This window comes from Lontra canadensis, unplaced genomic scaffold (assembly GCF_010015895.1).
Source record: "Lontra canadensis isolate GAN:19392208 unplaced genomic scaffold, GSC_riverotter_1.0 scaffold30, whole genome shotgun sequence".
NCBI classification, from domain to species: domain Eukaryota; kingdom Metazoa; phylum Chordata; class Mammalia; order Carnivora; family Mustelidae; genus Lontra; species Lontra canadensis.
This window is the reverse complement of record NW_022631024.1, coordinates 8,375,997-8,396,375: the sequence shown is the minus strand read 5'-3', so window position 1 is coordinate 8,396,375 and position 20,379 is coordinate 8,375,997. Positions and strand designations below refer to the sequence as shown.

At 54.9% G+C, this 20,379-nt stretch overlaps 1 protein-coding gene across 1 annotated transcript in view; it reads right to left on the bottom strand.

Moving 5' to 3' along the window:
* Positions 1 to 20,045, bottom strand: part of DAB2IP (DAB2 interacting protein) — a 186,077-nt gene extending 166,032 nt beyond the window's left edge. The window contains exon 1 of the mRNA XM_032865771.1: positions 19,679 to 20,045. Within this exon, the coding sequence (XP_032721662.1) occupies positions 19,679 to 19,718 (40 nt within the window). The 5' untranslated portion in view covers positions 19,719 to 20,045. The remainder of the gene's footprint in view (positions 1 to 19,678) is intronic.
* Between the last annotated feature and the right edge of the window lie 334 nt (positions 20,046 to 20,379).

Below are 20,379 nucleotides of genomic sequence, written 5' to 3'. Positions count from 1 at the left end.
GCCCCGGTAACAAGAAATGAAGAAATTCAAAGAGGAAGATGACGATGACAGAGATCTGCTCTCACAAAGCCACTAGCTCTTCTAATTCAAGGGAGAAGTTGAGTCTTAGCCCCGGATAAGGTACAGCTAGACTGTGTGATACTAGCCCAGGGAGAGAGGGCTGGGCTAGAGGCTGGTGGACCAAGGCAACAAGGGTTGCCAAAATAGACTCACACATGTATGGAAACCCAGTATGCAGCAAGAGTGGTGCTACATGTCACTGGGAAAAGGGTGGGCTTTTCTATAAAGGATGTTTTTTAGAGTAACTGGATATCCACATTGCGGAAAAAGGATACGAAATCCCTACCTCACACCTTCCATTAAAAAAAAACAGTTCCAGGGACGCCTGGATGGCTCAGTTGGTTGGGCAGCTGCCTTCGGTTCAGGTCATGATCCCAGCGTCCTGGGATCGAGTCCCACATTGGGCCCCTTGCTCGGCAGGGAGCCTGCTTCTCCTTCTGACTCTGCCTGCCTCTCTGTCTGCCTGTGCTCACTCTCTCTCTCTCTCTCTCTCTGACAAATAAAAAAAAAAAAAAAAAAAAAAAAAAAAACAGTTCCAGGTGGATTAAAGACTTAAACACAAAGAACCTGTGTAATAGGGGAAGATTTCTTAAAGATCCCAAAAGCATGGGGCGTTTGGGTGGCTCAGTTGTTAAGCATCTGTCTTCAGGTCAGGTCATGATTGCAGGGTGCTGGGATCGAGCCCCGCAACAGGCTCCCCAGAATCTGCTTCTCCTTCTCCCTCTGCCTGCTGCTCTCCCTATTTGTGCTCACTCTCTCTCTCTGTCAAATAAATAAATAAAATCTTTAAAAAAAAAAAAAAAGACCTCAAAAGAACAAACTATCAAGGAAAAGATTGATACGCTTAATTGAAGGATAAAACTCAGGGCACCTGGGTGGCTCAGTTGGTTGGGTTTCCAGCTCGTGGTTTTGGCTCAGATCATGATCTCAGTGTGCTGCGATCAAGCCCGTGACGGGCTCCACCACTCAGCATTGAGTCTGTTTGGGATCCTCTCCTACTTCTACCCTCCCCCAGCTCATGAGCTCTCTCTCTCTCTTTCTCAAATAAATGAATAAATAAAATCTTTTTTTTTTTTAAGTGTAAAATTCAAGGGGCACCTGGGTGGCTCAGTGGGTTAAGCCTCTGCCTTCAGCTCAGGTCATGGTCTCAGGGTCCTGGGATCGAGCCCCACATCCGGCTCTCTGCTCTCTGTCTGCCTCTCTGCTTACTTGTGATCTCTCTCTCTCTCTCTGTCAAATAAATAAATAAAATCTTTTTTTTTTAAAGTGTAAAATTCCTGTCTGTCAAAAGAAGATATTTGAAACAATCTCCAAAACATACAAAGATCTTCTACAAATCAATTTTCAAAAGAAACAAGAGAAAATGGAGTAAAATGTATGAACAGGCAATTTGAGGAAGGGAAACCATGAATGGCTAATAAACATATGAAAAGACATTCAGCCTCACTCTTCATCCTGGAAATGCAAAGTCAAACCCCAGAGACGTGCCCTTGCACACCTGTGGGATTGGCAAAAACCAAAGAGGCAGGAAGGCAGAATGTGGATGAAGATATAGGGCACAGGGAACTCTCTCATACACCGTGGGGGCGGGGAGCGGAAATGAGTGACCCATTCTGGGGAATAATATGACGGTGTCTAGAAACGTTGAAGATGGCGTTACATACCCCAGTGACCCAGAGAACTTGGCTTCTGGGATAAACCTGGGACTTGCTCACGGCCACAGTGTTTACCCTTGTAAAGAATCTTAGGCAGCCTTGATGTCCAACAGCAGAAGACACAAAGAAATGGTGGACCAGTCCATGAAATTCTGTACAGCCGTGAACATCGGTGGGGGTTCCTTATGGATCATAAGTTGATGGGGGGATGGGAAGCACGTTGGAGAAGACCGCGTTGGAAGACAGCATTCCTAGAGATTGTTAAAACATGCGAAACAGAATGATACCACATATTGCTGGGAATGCACATGTTTGGTAACAGTCTGAAGAAATTCAGAGGAATGACGAACACACCATTTAGTGAGGTGTTTGCCTGGCGAGGGGTGGGGAGGGAGACATGAAGGGTGGGGGGACAGGGCTTTGTTGATATTGGTAAGGTTTTATTTCCTGACCTGGGTCAGGGGTGTTTGTTTTACTCTTCAGAACCTTTTTTAAAGATACAGAACAAGCAGGAGAGTATAAAACATAAAATCCCCATAAAATGCAGTCGTGCTCTGATCTTCAGTTTCTTCATTTCAATAATATGACCATCATGTCTGTGAAGTGATCAGGCCAAAGTCTGACTCACGGCGAAGTGTTCAGTAAGACTTGAGAACATGTATATCCTGTTCCTCGAACTCCCCCGCGATCCTGTGTTCCCTAGTCCCAGCCAGCGGAGACTGCCCCACTCCATGCAACAGGATCTCCCAAGCCCCCCAGCCTCTGTCCTGCCTCCGGGCCTTTGCACAGACTGTTAACTTTTCCTAGAGTGTCCGTCCTCCCCCTGTCTTCTGTTGTCGTCCAGCACTGGCCTTTCAGCCCATGGGGAACCCCTGTGAGGTCCTCGTCCACTCTCCAGGCAGACGACTCTCACCGCATCCACCCACCCTGCTGTCCGCGTCTGTCGTGTTGTACCCTATTGCACCTGGTTATGGCTCTGTGTCCTCCCTGAATGGACTGGGAGCTCCTCTGGGTCACCAACCTTGTCTGAGCCACCCCTGCAGCCTGACTACCTAACTAAGGCCTGGCCTCAGGATGGCTGGATGAATGAATAAAGGGGACAAGTAGACCCAAATGCTCATAGACAAGAAAGGGTCATGCCAAACTCTCAAAAGGAGAGCAATCCCACTTTGCAGATGGACTGCTTGGTCCTCATGGAGTGTTTTGGGGATGCAATGTGACCTTTGGGGTCAGAGAGACCCGGGATCCCCTCTCCATTGAGCCACTTGTCCGCTGGAAGGGCAACGGCAGGCTGCTACCTCCCTCTGAGGCCTAGTTTCTGTGTCTGCACAGCCAGGATGGTGGCTACGTCTGACTGCAAGGGGTTCTCATGAAGAGTCAATGAGGTAATAGAGGCAAAATGCATGACCCCATTTTTGGGAACAGGTAGCAATTATGTGACTATTGGCCAAGAGGAAGATATTTGCGGGGGAAGGTTAAAAGGACCCAACTGGGCTACCTACCGCAGAAGAAGGAGGCTAGAAATAAATGCAAGGGAGTGTCCTCCGGCTCTGCACAAAAGCAAGCACCCGGGAGTCCACCCAGGAGGTGGGAGGGTCAGAAATGTGCCCCAGGTTAGTGCCTCTGGTGCTCCTTCCTCCGGTCCTTTGCACTACCCTGGGTGGGGGGCTGCACAGCATTTCAGTACCGCAGCCCTCCTCCCCGTCTCTCCACGTCCACTCTGGCCCCCTCCAATCTGTTCACGTACATAGCCCAGGGATCTCAATCTGGACCCGTCTTTTCCTTGCCAGCTTCCATCTGCAGGGGCGACAGAGCCTGCGGCACCTTCCCCAGGGACGCGTCTGAGACTACCAAATGCATCGTCTACAGCATATACGCAAAATCCACATATGTCCGCTTGTCAGGAGCTTCCATCAAGGCGACATACAGGATGGCAAATTGCTTATGGTCCACACCCTAGAAGATGCGCTGGCCAGTGTTACATGCTGTGGGAGAAACAAATACACAGAGTCGGCGGGGCAGTACGGTCCTTGGAAAAGAGCCGCACTCTGCGCTTCACGGGCTCAGATGAGATTTTCTGAACTAATGAGCCGATCCTCTTTGATCCAGATCACACTGGACGACGTCATATTACCCCGGTGATGTGGACATGGGCTACTGCTGCCACTTTGTCCCATGCAAATGACCACGCGAGGTGGGAATCCTGCCCAGCTTAAGGTCTGCCTTAGCATGGATCGTGTGATGAAGCCCCAGACCCCCAGGAACTCGGGGCAGGGGTGCTGTGAATGGAGGGAGAGGAGGGCACCAAGGGGAGCTCTGTTCCTGTGTGCATGTGGGGCACTGAGGTACAGGGAGCCACAGCGGCGATGTGCAAAACTTCACTCCAGCTCTGGGGTATTTGAAGATTTAGATACCTCGAGACAATGCAGCTGGAATGGGACACTGTGCGTGGAAGAAAGTTGATGACGCTGAAAGGGAGAAAGGCTCTGGTTCCCAGGGTGGCACTGTTCCAAGGGGCACAGCCCTGCCCGGTGTGGTCGGCCTGGAAGCTATGGTTCCCTCTCTGTGGTTTCTGGCACACCCTCTCTGCCTTCTGAGAATTCCCGGAGTGCCCAGGCTGCTCATGGACCCTGGGGCCCGCACGTGAGGAGCTCCCAGAGTGCTCTGACTGCCGGAGGTGGGTGGGTGGCTGAGGGGGTGCGGGGGGAGGGCTGGGCTGGTGGGCCAGAGCAGTGGCTCCAGAAAAGTCTTCTAAGGAGATGACCTCAGAGTGTGTCTTAACAGAGCAGAGAGAGACATGAGCCAGGCAAAGAGAAGGGCAAGGTGAAGCCACCCAGCACGCCCCGGGAACTCCAAGCAAGTGGCTGTGAGACAGGTTGGAGGCAAAGGAGGTGGGGCTGGGGCATGAGGGGCCTGAATGCTGCGCCCAGGAGCTTGGAATGTTTTGCGGGTGGGGGACTGGTGGATGCTGGGACATGCCGCCCAGACCCCCACTTCCAGAATGCAGGACTCACTCCCCCAGACATGTGGAGATTGTTACAAAATGGCCCTCAGCTCTCAGTTCCCTTTGGGGGTGGCCTCTGCCAAAGGAAACCACTGCAACCCGAGGTGACACTCCTTTCCTAGGGTGTTCTGCGTCCTGTGATGGATCATCTGAGGATCGAGCCCCTTGACACTACCCAGGACAACTCTGGAGGGCCAGCCCTGCTCCAGGCCCTCCCCAGGCCCCACACAGGGCAGCTCATCTTTCCTTCTGCCCCGCCTCGCTTCTGGCCCCTCTGTCCCCAGGTGCTGAGCCTCAGAACAGTCTCTGAGCCAGCTCCCCAGGAAACCCACCCTGCGACAAGGAGAAAGGGAAGCACTTGCTGAGTATCCCACTGGTGGGAGGGACCCAGGAGACCCTGTGATTTTGCCAGAGCCAGTGAGAGAGGTGACTGCTACTCACAGAAGCAGGAAGGTTCTCAGGAGGGGCAGAGAGGCTGGCTCATCTGGAGACAGAAACAGAAATTGGAGGCAGTTGGAGGTGGGGATGGGGTCAAGAAGTGGAGCGAGTCATGACCTTAACTTTTTTTTTTTTTCTTATGCTGCTGGAAGTGAGGTTGGTTCCTCAAAGGAGGAATAGATATTAGAATCGCATAAGAAATTAATGACCAGAGTGCATGATAAATGTTGCCACAGGAATAGTAAGGAGCACAGGGCTTCAAAGGGTGGATAGGAGTTCGCCAGGAGGTGTGCCCGTAAGGGAAAGTCACATAAGGCAGAGGAAACAGCTTGTGCCCAGAACCCAGCTGGGCTAGGATACCCAGAAGACAGCCAGGACACCCAATAAAATGTCAATTTCCCATAACTGATGAATGATTTTTTTTTTTAAGATTTTATTCACTCACTTGACACAGAGAGAGAGATCACAAGCAAGCAGAGTCAGGCAGAGAGAAAGGGGGAAGCAGGTTCCCTGCAGAGCAGAGAGCCCGATGCAGAGCCTGATCCCAGGATCCCGAGACCACGACCTGAACCGAAGGCAGAGGTCCAACCCAATGAGCCACCAAGGCGCCCCTGAATGATGTTTTAGTACACGTTTGTCTTATGCAATATTTGGGACATACTTATCCCAAAGAATTATCCATTACTTACTTTCACCTTCTTATCCTGGTCCTGCCAGCAGCCTACTAGTGGGCCCCACCAAATTGCAGCTCGGTACTGCTCGGAATGGATTCTGTGGTATCCCTCCCATTATCCAAACCCTTAGCTGTCATTGGGGGTCCTCTACTGTGTGACCCTCAGCCATTCCCTCTCCCATCTTTGAAAACCCCCTTTAATCTCCTGCCTCTGAGTATTTGCCCCACTATATCCTCTGCCTCCCCACTATGCCCTCCCCGTGTCCACTACTCCAGGAAGCCTCCCAGATTTCTCTGAGGGAATGGAAGTAATCATGTCCACCGATCAGTAGCAGAAGGGCCTTCGGCAAGTCACTTCATGTTTCTGAACCTTCATTTCCTTGTCTCTGCACTGGGGACCATACCACCTCTGCCAGGTTGCTGAGAGCACCAGACACACTCTCAAATGTTGGCATGTTCCCCCTGGGAATGCCTAGATCATAGCCTGGCACCTAGATCATAGCCTGGCACCCCCTGGGAATGCCTAGATCATAGCCTGGCACCCTGTGGGCACAGATACACATTAGCCGAACGGAACCAACTGCAAAGGTCCTGAGCTTTTACAGCTTAATTTGCCTCTCGGAATTGCCATGCCCAACAGTGGAACTTAGACAAATTCAATTTCCTATGTTAAGATGATCCAAAACGAGATGAATAATGAAGCCACTGCAATTCCGATTGCATAACAGGTTTCTCCCCTGGTTGAGAAGGGACCAAACCAGCTCCCCAGAAATGGCCCGTTTTAGCACCAAACATGGCACCTGGCCACTTTGGATCAAAGCGGGTAATCTCCACCCCACATATTTCTGGCTCAAGCCCTCCCAATCCCAGACCACAGAAGGTGATTTCTTATAACCATTAGCATAATTACCTGACTGCAACGCTACAGAGAAGCGATGAGATGAGCCTGTGATTTCCGCACAGTTATTTGTCTCAAGTAAGTCACCTGAAGTTCGCCTGCCATCAGGATTCATGGCCGCATTCTGTAATCATCGGGAATTATTTTGCTAATAACAGAGGTACCTTGATCTAATTTAGTTTTAATGCCAGGAGGTGCCCTCCCAGAATAATCAGCTCCAGGGCAATTCCAATTTCCAGGTCTGTTACACGTTCTGGAGAGAAGATTCAATTCAAAGAGGCTGAAGTTACTTCTTTATCACCCAAAGTCATCGAGGGGAGGAATGGGAATCCTACCTCTACGGGTTCAGGTTTGCAGAAAAATGCAGGGCGAGGCTGAGCCACAGGGAGCGGGGGTGGCAGGGAGGTCGTAGCCAAGAGCAGCAGCTGGAAAACACCACTAATGGGTGAGGACCAGGAGGCATTTGCAGGGGAACCCTGATTTTTCTTGAATTCATTTATTATCTCATTGATTCCTTGACTCCGTTTCTGGCTCTCTCCTCAGCAAGACCTGGTCTCCGCTGTTACTTGAATACAACTATTGATAGCAAACGTACGCAGCCCAGTTCTGGGTACTTCGTGCTTATACACTCATTACTTCCCGTGAGGCAGGTGGGTGCAACTATGATCCCCATTTTGCAGATAGGAAAGCCGAGGCAGAGAGGTTAACTTGTATCAAGTCACACATTTAGTAAGGGGAGTAGCTGGGATTTGAACCTTGGACTGTGAACTCCCTCGAGTTTATGGACCAGAGAGAATCCTGAGACCACCAGGAACTGTTGAGCCCCTCCTCTGTGTTCTCGTGCACCCCTCCCAACAACTTTGGTATGGGAGTGTCGTCCTATTTTATTGAGGAAGACACGGAGTCTCCAAAAGGGGTTAATTTGGCCAAGGTCAAGTGAGGAAATGGAGTTAAGTCGTGATTAAACTGCGAGCATAGGGACTGGCCACCCAGCTCTGCTCTTTCCTTTCCACTCCGGAGCGGTTCCTCTTTCCCACCCCGACCCCCACCCGAGAAACCAAGTGTCCTTTGCTGTCCTTCACTGTCACCAAACAAAACCTACTTCCAGATTCCAATCACTCACTCACATTTAGGCTTCCAGCCAAGGGCCGAACCCTTCTGTGGGAAGGGCCAGGAGGTCAAAGCGCCTCGGCCTGTCTGCCCCTCACCGGGCCTGGGCCTTCCATCTCTTTGAGGAGGTGGGTTCTTTATAAATGGGTGGAACCACAGAACCCTCGTTTCAAATGAAAAATTTCAGGCAAGCCCAATAGTTAGATGACAGCCAGCTGCTCCGGGCAGAGCTGTGCGGGGACAAAGGCGGGGAGTCTCTCTGACTTGGCAATCTTTCGGCGTCTCCATGGGACCCCAGGACTCTTTCGACAGTTGGGAAACCGCTGGTCTGGACAGAGTCTATTGGCACTTGGGGTTCGTAGGACCAAGGAATCTGAGCTCCACTGAGTGCTGGCGATACTCGACGACGATGACGACGTGCAGGGTGGGCCCCTCCCCCGAACACCTGTCTGGCCTTATTAGGGGCATCAAGGGGCCAAATCCAAGAGTGGCATGTCAGCAAGACCCGGTTGTGCCTCTCTGCACAGGCTGCGGGGCCAGCCCATCCCGGCACACTCTGTCAGTGGCTGTGAAGACAGGTCACTCCCCTCCCACTGCTGTCTATTTGTTTCCTCTCTTCTGTCTTGCCCCTTCTCTAAAAACGTGTTTGGTTTTTTTTGTTGTTTTTTTTTTAATACCCCCCCACCCATCCTTCCTTCTAAAATGCTCAGGAACAGCTGTGTTCTGGAGGAATCAGTGCTCCCAATCACCAGGCCCATCACTCATGGCGCCTGGGAATGCCTCCTGGAGGCTTTGGTTACCCCTGGGCACCAACGTATGTGTAGGAGTTAGCCCAGGTTGGGGACATTGCATTGGGAGGAGGTGGGCGTTCCAGAATCAGAAGAGAGCCCAGGGAGGCTGGCCATCACTTGCATGGCTGAAGTGTGGACTTGGTGGGGGGGGGTGGCAGGGGTTGGGGTATGGCAGGTGGAGTGAGAAAAGCATCCTTGAAAGGCTGTTGTAAGGGCGGCGTGCTGGTTCCTGAGGGTCGAGCAGTCTCAGGAGCCATAAGAGGGATCAGATGCACATTTTAGATCATCTGGCTGCATACATGGTTGGGCAAGGGGTAGACCGTGAAGATGGGGCTTTCCTCCCCCCCCCCCCCCCCCCCCCCCCCCCGCCTCCACCTGCCCTCAACACCCTCCAGGGAGCCCTGTTTCCCTTGGAGACACTGCATGCGCACAGAAGGGAAGAGGGGTTTCAGGCTGCAGGGAGTTCCCACCTTGGCCAGGCCCCCAGCCTGGAACGCAGCCCTTGACCCCTTCACCCCCAGGACCATGGGGTCAAGATGGGTTAGAAAGTTGGAAATTCCATCCCAGTTGGCTGGGATGCTTTGATTTTAGGGTTTCTGTTTGTGAATAGGAACCCAGGCAGAAAGTTAGCTTCCCCGCCCCATTCTAGTCCCTTCTATCCAACTCTTGGCTCTGACAAGCCCCTGCCCCAGCCTTGCAGCCCCTCTTGGCTCTTGGATCACTGCCTCCCCACCCCCCATGCTGCGGTGGGAGAGGAAGAGTTTCCTTCCCCAAACACAAGCCCTATTGTTCCACCACTCAGCTGGGCACCTGTCTTGGCATCCGCACTCACTTGGCCTCAGGTCAGCCATGGGATAAGGCTGAACTAGTGGGCACTGAGGGTCCGGGACCCAGAGCAGGCATGCAGGCCATCGCTGGTGGCAGTTTGGACCCTGTCCCTCCCTGGCTCCCTTCCAGGGCTCCTGATTACTCTGGGGCACTTGTTCTTAACCAGAAGGGATTTTGTCCCCCAGGGAACGGTTTGCAATGTCTGGAGACAGTCTCGGTTGTCACAGCTTGCCCTGGGGTGAGGGGCAGGTATGCTGCTGGCGACGGATCGGGGGAGGCCTGGGATGCTACTGGGCATCCTTCAGGGCCCAGGACAGTCTGCTCGACAGTGCTCCGGCCCCAAGAGGCACCAGGGCCAAGGTCAGAGGCCCTGCCTGAGGTTAAAACCCCCCATCCCATGCTTCAGGCTGGGACACTCCAGACACTCACTCCCACCTCAGCCCCTCTGCTTCTGCTGTTTCTCCTGTCAGGGAGCCCTCCCTGCTGCCCTCCACTTACTAAATCTCAGTTCTCTCCAGCCCCTCTGCCCATGGGGGCTCCCCGCTGCTGCCACACCCGCCCCAGCTGCCCCTTCCAGAAGCCATCTGACTACATGGCCCCCTGATTTCTCTCTTTGCCCGATCAGCTCCTGTGGCTTTGGCCCTCCTGAGTCTCAGCTGGCTCATCTACATAATGGGGGGGCGAGGTGAGTGGAGACCCCAGCCCCCCCAATAGCACAGACACAGCCCCTCCTGTCTCTCCCCGGGATGCTAGGCACATGGGACACTCAGAGTTGGCACACAGTGGGACCCATGTGACTTTGGAGCCCGTGGGCCAGGGTTCGAATCCTGACTCTGCCACTTCCTAGTAGTTGGACAGAAGTTAATCACCAAACATGTCTGCACCTCAGTTTCCTCCTTTATAAAATAGGTTTTCCAGCGAGAGTTCCATGAGCTGTGCGGTGTCCTGTCCCTGTCCTTGTTCCCTGTCTGGCTGGTCTCTCCTGTCAAGGTGCGCCTGGACAGCCATCTACTCTTGGGGCCGAGAGGACAAGGATTAATTGCCTTCTTACTTCTCCCTAGAAGCTGAGCTTGCACTGGGCTGCCAAGGACTTTGGGGAATGGAAACCCCTGAAGCCATAGCACCGGAAACCGGAAGCTGAGCAGGCCCGGCTGAGCGGCCCCCGCCACAAGAGTGACCACCCTCTTGGCTCCCGGCCTTTTTGGCTTCCCCTCTCAGCATTCCAGTCACTGCCTGGGCTCAGCTTCTCCTGCTGGGACCGTGACCTCCCCCAGGTCGGGGGCCACCCTGACTTAGCCGAGCTGGCTCAGGGGATGGGGCACTACATTGAGCAGAGGGGTGGCTTGGGATCTTAGGAATTCTGGGGAGACAGCACAGAGACAGACTCATAAACCCAGAGGATGAACAGGTGGTTGGAGTGGGGTGAGGGTGGGCGAAACAGGTGTAGAGGATCAGAGGTGCAAACTTCCAGTTATCCAAGAAATAAGTCACAGGGATGAAAAGTATAGCGTGGGAGACACAGTCAAAAATGTTGTGATTATTTTGTTTGGTGACAGATGGTAAGTACACTTCTCATGGTGAGCATTTTGTAATGTATGTAATTATTGAGTCACTACGTCGTACACCTGAAATCAATATAACATTGTTCGTCAACTTCAGTAAGAGCTAGAGAGAGAGAGAGAGAACAAACATGAGCTCCCAGGCTCCGTGGCCCTCCAACTTCAGCGGTTGTCACCCCTTAGAATCACAAGGAGGCAGAGAGACAGAGGGACAGTGAGAGACAGAGAGATGGAAAGAGACAGTGAGAGACAGAGACAAGAGAGCGCAACAGAGATACAGCAAGAGAGAGAGACTGAGGGGGGCCCTGTCCCTCCCCTCCAAGCTATCAGAGGCCCAGTATGGGGGAAGAGCTCCAGAAGAGAGAGCATGGGCACCCCTCCTCGCCTACCACAGAGCTGGCAAGAGAAAAGACTAAAAGCTGTCCTAGCAGACACCCTCCCAGGCGCCCTGGCTTCTGGGCCATGGAGAGCCCACCCACCCTCCTGCCCTCCCAGCCGCACGCTGTCTCCCCTCCCTCCACTGCCGCTCCTCCTAGCGGCGGCCCTCCACCCCATCATTAGCTACGGCAAGGGAGGCCCTTTGTCTAAGATTTGGGTCAAGGGAGAGAGAGTCCAGGGCAGAAGTAGGGGTGGGGGCTGGGGGGACAGCCCCAGCTGCCACTTCAGGAACCGTGCAACCTCGAGCTGGCTTTTTTGGAGCACAGACCCACACCTTCTGGTGCAGAGTCGGTGGGAGCTTGGGGTGCACATGTGGGACCCCCACAGCCAGCCAGGACAGAGGCCCCCTCGCAGGCATTCTGTCCTGCTCACACGTGCTTACGCCCTCCACATGCTTTCATACGTGTGCGTCCACGCACACACAGGCACGCCGGGATGTAGGTCACTGGCTGCAGGGCCTCGGGGCCGGGGGTTATGAGGATCTAGCCACCCGGCACACGCTTCCGGATTGGACAGAAAGCCACCCCCCCCCCCCCCCCCCCCCCCCCCCCCCCCTCAGCTCGCCTGTGTCCATCTGACCCAAAGCCTCTCTAGGCTTCCGTTCAGTTTTCCCTAGAATCCCACTGGCTGAGACTGCTGGGAAGCAATTCTGTCCGGGGTGCGCCACATGCCTTTTATTCTGTGTGAGGGGGCCCTGTGCAGGACAATGTGGAGACTCCAAGAGACAGAGGGCTGTGACCCCATCGTGAAGACTTCCAAGGCATAGCTCATGGGATGCCTTAGGACTAGATGCGGTAATGGCCAAGAGGGTACGGTAAAGGAGAAAACCAAGCAGCTTCAGCCAAGCTTCAGCCAAGCTGATCAAGGCCGGCTTCCTGGAGGAGGTGGCAAGACCTTGGCTGGGCAGATGAGTAAGGTTTCAAAAAGCCTGGGAATGGGAGTGGAACTTACACAGCTGGGAAGACCTCAGCCACTCCTGTCCTCTACCCTGAGCTGGGGCTTCTCCCAAGGTCACATCTGGAAAGACCATCACAGACCCTTCTACGGGAAAATCCCCGGATGGTCCCGCAGGCCTTTCAGACAGAGCAAGCCCAGGACATCACTCCCACTGAGAAGCTGCTCTTCCACTCACGTCCCCCACTGGTGTGGACACCAACATTCCACGGGCCAGAGGCAAAGTCATCCTGACCTCTTTTTCCACCCCACCGGTCTCAGCCTCCAAGTTTGCGGTCTGGCTCCTGAAGCAGCTCACAGCCCAGAGGTGGAGACAAGCAGGAAAGCAAATGGACTGTACTCATCAGTGTGTGACAGGACAGCAGGAAGCTCAGGATGCCTTTGAGCACAGTAAGGTAGTCAGGGAGGGCTTCCTGGAGGAGATGACGCCTGAGCTGAGAGCTCAGGATGAGTGAGAGTGGCCAGGTTGGGGGAGAAGTGGTAGGGAAAGCTGTATTACAAGACTGGTCCAGGCAGGGGGCACAGCAAGGGCAAAGGTGAGGGAGGAGGAGAAGGACAGAGCTTCAAGGCAACGAATAATTCATGGAGATGGGGGTGGGGAGAAAGAAGGGATGTGGCCGGAGACAAGGGCAGAGGCACCAACCTGGGGTCAGGTGGTGGACTGCCTGGAGGCCGTGTCAATGAGTTTACACTTTATCTGACTGCAGTGAGTGGGTGCCCTGTGGGACTTTAAGATGCCTGTGAGTGGTCCCCTCGGCTGCACATTGAGGATGAGTTTGGGACATGGATTGAGATGGAAGACCCAGGATGGGGTGAGGCAGCCCTCTAGGAGTCCAAAGGGGGGCCTGGCCTGAGGTGGGGGCTGGGAGCTGGAGCTAGGGTAGGTCTCAGGGTCCACAGGAGGTAGGCTGGACCCTGAGTGTTTCCTTGTTCTTCCTCACTCGGGGGCCCCCACCTGCCCATTGGACGGCATAAGAAGGCATGATCTATTGGCGTGGTCCTCTCAAGAGTGGGAGCCGTGGGAGGTGGCTACTAGTTTCCCCAGCCCTCTGATGAGCAGAGCCAAGTAGCCCAGGACAGAAGCCGAGGCCTGGGCGTGCTTGCCAAGAGCAGCTCTGGAGGGAGCCCACCAGAAACCTATGGAGAGGAGGGAGGGGGGATGTCTTTGCTTTCTAAACAATAGGAGCTCCTCCCTCCTCCCACCAGGAGCCTCATTCCCTGGGGGACAGGAGCTCCTTTCTCCTGAGCTTTCTCTTGACTCTGCCTGGCCCAGCTCCAGACCTGGGGCTGCCCTCTGCGTCCCCCTCCCTGGGCCCCACTTCCTAGCCTTCTCGTGCAGCCAGCTGCTGAGGCTTGGGCACATAAATGATTTAAGCCCCTCCCGACCATCCTCATTGTTCTTCTTTATTGACTATTTTTTCCTGATTTAGCCTCTCCCCAGACTCCCATGAGGCAATGGGGCAAGAAGGCGGGGGCTCCACCCCCCCCCCCGTCCACCTGCCCGATGGGGGAGGGTCAGAGGCCCAGGCATGGCTGGCCAGCAGGACCGAGGCCTTCCTGGGCATGGGAAGGGCTTTGGATTGGGGGCCAAACAGCCTAGAATGTGGAAAAAGGCACAGGAGTCTTGGAGTCCTACGCTTGAATTGAGTGCCCCCACTAGAGCCTGTGTCTGTGGGCCCTTCTAAGCCGCGATTATCTCGTGTCCGCAGTGAGGTCGCTCCTTCCTCTACCAGGAGCCGGTAACTCCATGTGGAACACATCACAGAGCTGGCATGTACTAGGTGCTCAGTAAATGGGGTCCCCACTCTGCCTCACTGGCCTCGCTCGTCCACCTAGGAAAGGGCCCCGGGTAGGAGCGTGGCTATTCCTGTTCCTTTGGTGGCCAGCAGGCCCAGGGCAGAGCCCCAGGGCAGGATGGAAGGAATCAGGGTCTGGCATTCTTTCCCCAGCCCAGGTAGGCCAGCCTGGCATCACTACCCAGTTCCCCAGACAGGAAAGCTAAAGCTCGCTGAGGATCCACCCAGGTCCTTGCCCAAGACCTGTTGGGTTAGCCAAGTGGCAGAGCAAGAGGAGGTCCCAGGCTCTTGTCCTGAGAGGCAGGCCAGGACTAAACACCCTTCCCAAGAGGTCCACCCACATAGACACAGCCTTAGAAAAGGACCTAGTGGGCATGGGTTCAGAGCATGTGCTCTGGGGTGGGACAAACCTACATGACTCTCAGCCTTGCCACTCACTAGCTGTGTGATCTGGGTGAGTCACTCAGCCTCTCTGAGCTGGTTTCCCCATCTCTAACATGAGAATGCTAACTCCCACCCCACGGGGTGCTGGTGAGGGGAAGCCAGATGATGAAAGGGAGGCGCATGGCCGGGCATACAGCTGTTCTTTTACGGGTTTTGTCTATCTGTTACCAGCTGAGGCAAACCCGCTTCTGACATCTTTGGTTCCTCCTCTCACGGGAAGGGCTGGAGAGTGGTGACATCAGACCCCTGACAGCTTCTAGCCCAAAATAGCCTTCTCTTTAGACTGACCCTGTCCCATCACAGCTGCTTCTGCTCGCCGTTCCCAGCTGGGTGGGTATGGCCTTCGGTTATGGCTGCTGCCGCGTCGGGCTCCTCCCAAGAGCTGTGCCAACAAACCCTCCCAGGAGGCAGGATTTGCCTAGGGGAAGTAAAGGGGCCTCCCGGAGGGGCAATGATACAGCTATCAGACAGTGCCCCAAAGTCAAGGTCCTGAGCTGTAGAGCAAGCTGGGTTCAAATCACCTTGTATGACCTTGGCCATCACTTAACTTCCCAGAGCCTCAGTTGTCTCATCTGGAAAATGGAACTAACAGCAACGTATCTATGGTATTGAGGACTCGAGCAGACAAAGTCCATGAAGGACCTTGCATGGAGCCTCAGCCGGAAAAGGGCCTCAGTAAATAGGCCTGGTTGTTGTACCTGCAGCACTGGGAAGTTTATAAAATCACTTCTGTCTGCCAGCCTACTGGGACCCCCTCAACGGGGGCAGATGTCCCCGCTTGTTATCACCAGGAAGAAACTGGAGCCTCTTCTGCCCCCAGGATTTCCGAGCAACCAGCCCCTTCCGGAACACTGATCCCGGCTGTCTGTCCAAGCCCAACTCCCTCTGGGAATCACAGATCCCCCCCACCCCCCCTCCAGGTGTCCAGTCTCATGAGATTTTACCTTGTCATTCCCTGAGACAGCCAGGGAGGTGGGCAGGGCCCTGCTAAGTCTGCCCATTTGTCAGACAAAGAAGCCAAGGCTGAGCGAGGAGCAGGGACCTGGTCCAGGGCGCCCGAAGGCGAAGGGAGCCAGGATGAGGCTTGGGCCACAGGGAGGGGACAGGGCGCCAAGTGCTGAGTCGGACTTAGAATCTTAGATGGTCAGAGCCAGATCATTCCAGGGTGTGGGGTGTAAACGACCACGAAGGGAACATCATGCTCAGAGTGGGGGATGATGCCTGAGGACACAGAGCACGTCCGGGGCGGGATCCAGCAGGTGTCATTCACTCATTCACTTGTTCATTCATTCATTCATTCATTCATACAGCGAATGCAGTAGCAGCCAAGGCACAGCTCTGCCCTCAAGAACCTTATGGTCTTAAATGAGAGTCAGACTAGCGACCAGGCGATCAAAACATGCCCTCATCAGAGAAGCACCAAGATGTGCCACAGGGCAGGGGTGGGAGGCCACGTCGGCAAAGTGGAGGAGTGGCAGGATGGCGTGAGAACCCGACCAGAGAATGTTCTACAGGGTGAGAAAACAGGGTCCTCCTGTTTTCTTCCTCAGCAACTGGAAAGATGGGAAGGAAGAGCTTCTCTGAGCCAGACTTGTCAGGCAGTCAGAGGGGGTCAGCCAGATCTTGTCTGACCCTTGCCTCGATTTACACACAGGGAAACTGAGGCCTGCCCATGAAGGGCTTCTGCTCCCTGCCTTCCCGCTTCTGACTGTTGTGTAAAGAAACCCCTGCTCCTGTGTTTGCCACTCCCCCAGCCACCTCAGCCCTCACTGGCCTTGCTGGAAAGGTCTCTCACCTCAGGACCATCCAATAGGGCACCGCTCAGCCCAGTTGTCCGAGAACCCCTCAACACGGCGCCGCCCTCCAGAGCATTTGCACCAGTGGCTGGGATGTGGCCAAAATCCCTTCATTCCTGGAGCACCAGGTGGACGGAATCAAAGCTCAGGCTCTCCACCAGACAGAAGGAGAGAGTCTTGCTTGATCTGAGCCATGGAAGGGGGCCCAGAGCCCCACTCCCAGCCGTGCTTCTCCCAACCCTGTATCCACTGAAGTTTCCGAGTCCCCCAAGGAGCTCAGCCTGTCAACCCCGACCCAAAGCACCACCCTCCTTGGAAGTATTGGGGAACCCTCAGAAGTTTCTCCGGCCTTTGCACCTGCTGTCCTCTCTGCCTGGAATGCCTTTCCTCACCTCTTTGCCTGGGCCAGCGGAATTTGTTCACTCACTCATTCGACATGTGTGCTGGATGCTTACTCTGGGCCAGGCAGAGAGTTATGCTCAGGGGATAACAGCTGTCTGAGAGCTCAGAGACTTGGGGATACGTTAAGTTCAAGCACACATGCGTGCACACACAATAACGTCCTGTACAGATAGGAGAAGACCATATCAAGGAAAAGAGAAAGTAAGAGTGAGATCTCATTTGATGGATCGCAGGAACATGGTCTAGGGAAGGCTTCTCTGAGGAGGTGACTTTTCATTTGAGTTTGGGAACAAGAGGGGAAGGAGGAATTAGCTTACTGAAGAGTGAGAGGAAGAGTGTTCCCGGAAAAGCAAACAGCATGTGCAAAGGCCCTGGGCTGACAATGACTGATGATTGTGAGCAAGTTCAGATCAGTAGGACCAGAGTCTAAGGAGTGGGTGCGTGAAGGAGAAAGAGTTAGATCATGCAGGGAGGCAGAAGCAGCAGATCTTGGTCAAGGGACTGTGTGGGTAGCAGGAAAAAGTAAGGATTCAAGAGAAGGAGCCAGAAGAAGAGACTGAGAAATAGGTGGGAAAAAATCAGGAGAGTGACCTCTCCTAGCAGCCAGGTGAAGAAAGGGTTTCATGAAGGGAAGAGTCATCAACTTCTTTAGTGGAGGAGTCATCTCCTCCAGGAAGCCTTCCTGGACTCCACATGTGGGGTGAGGCGTTCCACAGTGCCTTGATCTCCCCCACCAGGGTGCTCTCCTTTCTCCCAGCCTAACCTAGAAATGTCATGAAGCCAAAGATAAGGTCTCACTTGCCTTTCCAACCCCAAAACTTAACACAGGACCTGAAAGTAGTTAGCTACATAGAGAGGAAGTGACTCTGAGCCCATGGTTTTCCTTCGTTGGCCTGGTCCAGGAGGCTCCTTCTGCTCTGGGCCTCCCAGGCATGCTGGAGCCAGACCCCTCTCAGCTGGACCTTAGATCACTTGCAAGAGCCTGAGCTCTCCTCCATTCCTGCCTAACTCCTTCCTAAGGCTCCCTCTGTCCCTTTGCCTCTTCCTCTTGGCTCCTCGGAACCTTACGACCTGACCAGCTTCCAGAAGACCAGCAACAGTCTCCCAAAACAGATAAAGACAAGGTGCCCCCTCATGCATGGGGCCCTTTAGTTAGGGTGCACACTGTTTCCAGGGTACCAGCCTCGCCCTGCCCAGAGGCTGCTGCTCGCAAACCAGGACACAGCAGTTCGGGGCTCTGGGTCCCAGGTGGGGAGATGGAGCCCTGGGAGAAGTGAGAGAGCCTCACTTGGCCACGGGTTGGTCCCCCAGCGAAGGGTCTGTGCCGTCTGTAGAGTCACATTCAGGCAAGGCTATACCAAGTTTCAGGTAAGCACTTCCGGGGGCATATCTCAGACTGTCTGTGCCCCACTCCCCAGGGAACTCATCACTCAATCCAGCCTCATTTCATTCGTCTGTCTGTCTCCCATTCGAGGCTGGGAGTTCTTCCAGGTCAGGGGCCTCTCTTTGTCCCTTCCTCTTGCCCCCCTCCCTCCCTCCCTCTCTTTCTCTCTTTCCTCCCTCCATTCAGTAAGCACAAACTATTTCTGCCTCTTGAGCTAGCTCATCATTTCTGCACCCGTGCCCGTGACACACAGCTGGGCACGCGGGGGGTCACTCAGCAGACATCCTCTAGTCCCCTGACTGCCCAGCAGTGCCAGGTCCATGGGTTGGGCCTTGCCAGATCTTCCTGGAGGATCACAGCCCCGAACATGGCAAAGGGCCCCTCTCCCTGGAAAGAGCTGAGCTCCTGCAGAAGGAAGGAAATTTGGCCTTGAGTCTGTATGGAGGCCAGGCCTGGCTGGGGTAGGGGTGGGAGCGGGGTCCAGAGGGAGAACTCCGTTTTCTTCACAGGAACTGTGGTCCCAGGAGGACCTGGGCCCCCAAAGGCAGCTCCAAGCTGGAGTGAGGCCACTTCTCAATGCCCCCTTTATGGCCAACAGGGCCTTCTCCCTGCTGAACCCCCAAATCTGCTGCCCCCCCACCCTGCCTCGGCCCCTCAGGCACCCTGGCCCTCCTGCTTTTTTCAGGCACACATTGCCCAGAGACAGCCAGGGCACCCCGGCATGCCAGCCGACGGGCAGCTCCCTGGCCAGGCTGAGCAGGGGTTCCTGTTCCCTGGGTCCCTGGAGCTCCAAGCCTGCAGAACCTAACCCTGGCCAAGACATTCCGAGTCTGACAAGTCCTGTCCCAGCCTCGCAGCAAGAGCTCCGTCCTGGCAACTGTCCCCCGGCAATCTTCCCTGGGGTTTCCAGCCACCCCAAAGGCTGCAGCAGGGACAGCGGGAGCAGCCCCCGGTGGTAGCCCCTGGGGGCCTGCAAAGTGGGGCGTGCCTTCAGCTGGGCGTTAATTACAGGGTGCGTTCCTGAAGCCTGGTCCATCTATATTTATCTGTAGGATCTCACTCATTAAATTCCCCACAGCAGCCGGCAGGCTTGGGGACCCAAGCGAGGCAGACAGGCAGGGGGGCTGCAAACTTCCTTCCTTTCCTTCTTGGCCAAGAGCAAAACAGAAGCAGCCCAAACTCCCTCTCCCTCCCCTGACCCTACTCATGTCCAGAGTCCGAGGGGCTGCCCCCGGCTCTGCCCAGGGGGAACGCTTAGGCCTTGTGCCCCCTCCCCCGGAGCACCCGTGCCCACCCACAGGCCCCAAGACCAGACGGTGCCCAGCCGCCTGCCGGCCTCCCCGCATCAACTCGGATTCCTGCAGCAAGCAGAGAAAAGTCTGCGAGCAGCGGAGCAGCGCGGCCAAATCCCCAACTCTGCCACTTCGCAGGGGCCGGGGCCCTCTTACCGTAAGAGTCGTCTTGGTCCAGGAGGGAATCGGGCTCCATGGCGAATGGGCCCCCAGCCCCTGGCCCCACCTGATTTATGAACCAAGGCTGTCTCCATGAGCGTCTGGGTTTCTCCTTTTGTATTCCATCTGGCGGCTTTTCCAACTAGATGACTGGGTATTCCTGCAAGCAGGCCCCTCTCCAGCCCTCGCCTTCATACAGTACATTTAAAGTAGCAGTAACCTCTTTTTCCTCCCCCCGCAGCCGGGCTGGAAACATTAGAAGGGACCGAGGCAGCGAGATGTCTAAAATAGGAAGACGCCAGGACGATTGGCCTGGCTGCTTGCGACGCTGGCTGCGGGGTCTGGCCCGGGCTATGCAGATGGAAAAGCTAAGAGGTGAGGCTGAGCTGGGGCTTAGCATCTGGAAGCTGGCTCTGGGGCCCCGGGGTCTGTGGGGGGGTGGTGCCGGCTGACCCACCCGTGGGAGGGGTTGGGGAGGGGGGCTCGGCTCTGTTCACCACCCAGCGCCCAAACCCCAGGGGCTTCTCCCAGGCCCTGCTGGAACCTCCCACTCAAATCTGTTCTACAGACATTTCCTGCAGTGTGGGGGATGCAGAACTGACTCATCCCTCCATTCAGTTAGTCATTAACTTTTTTCTGGGCATCTACTCCACGCCAGACACTGCCAGGTGCTGGCTTAACAGCAGCGAGCAAGGCAA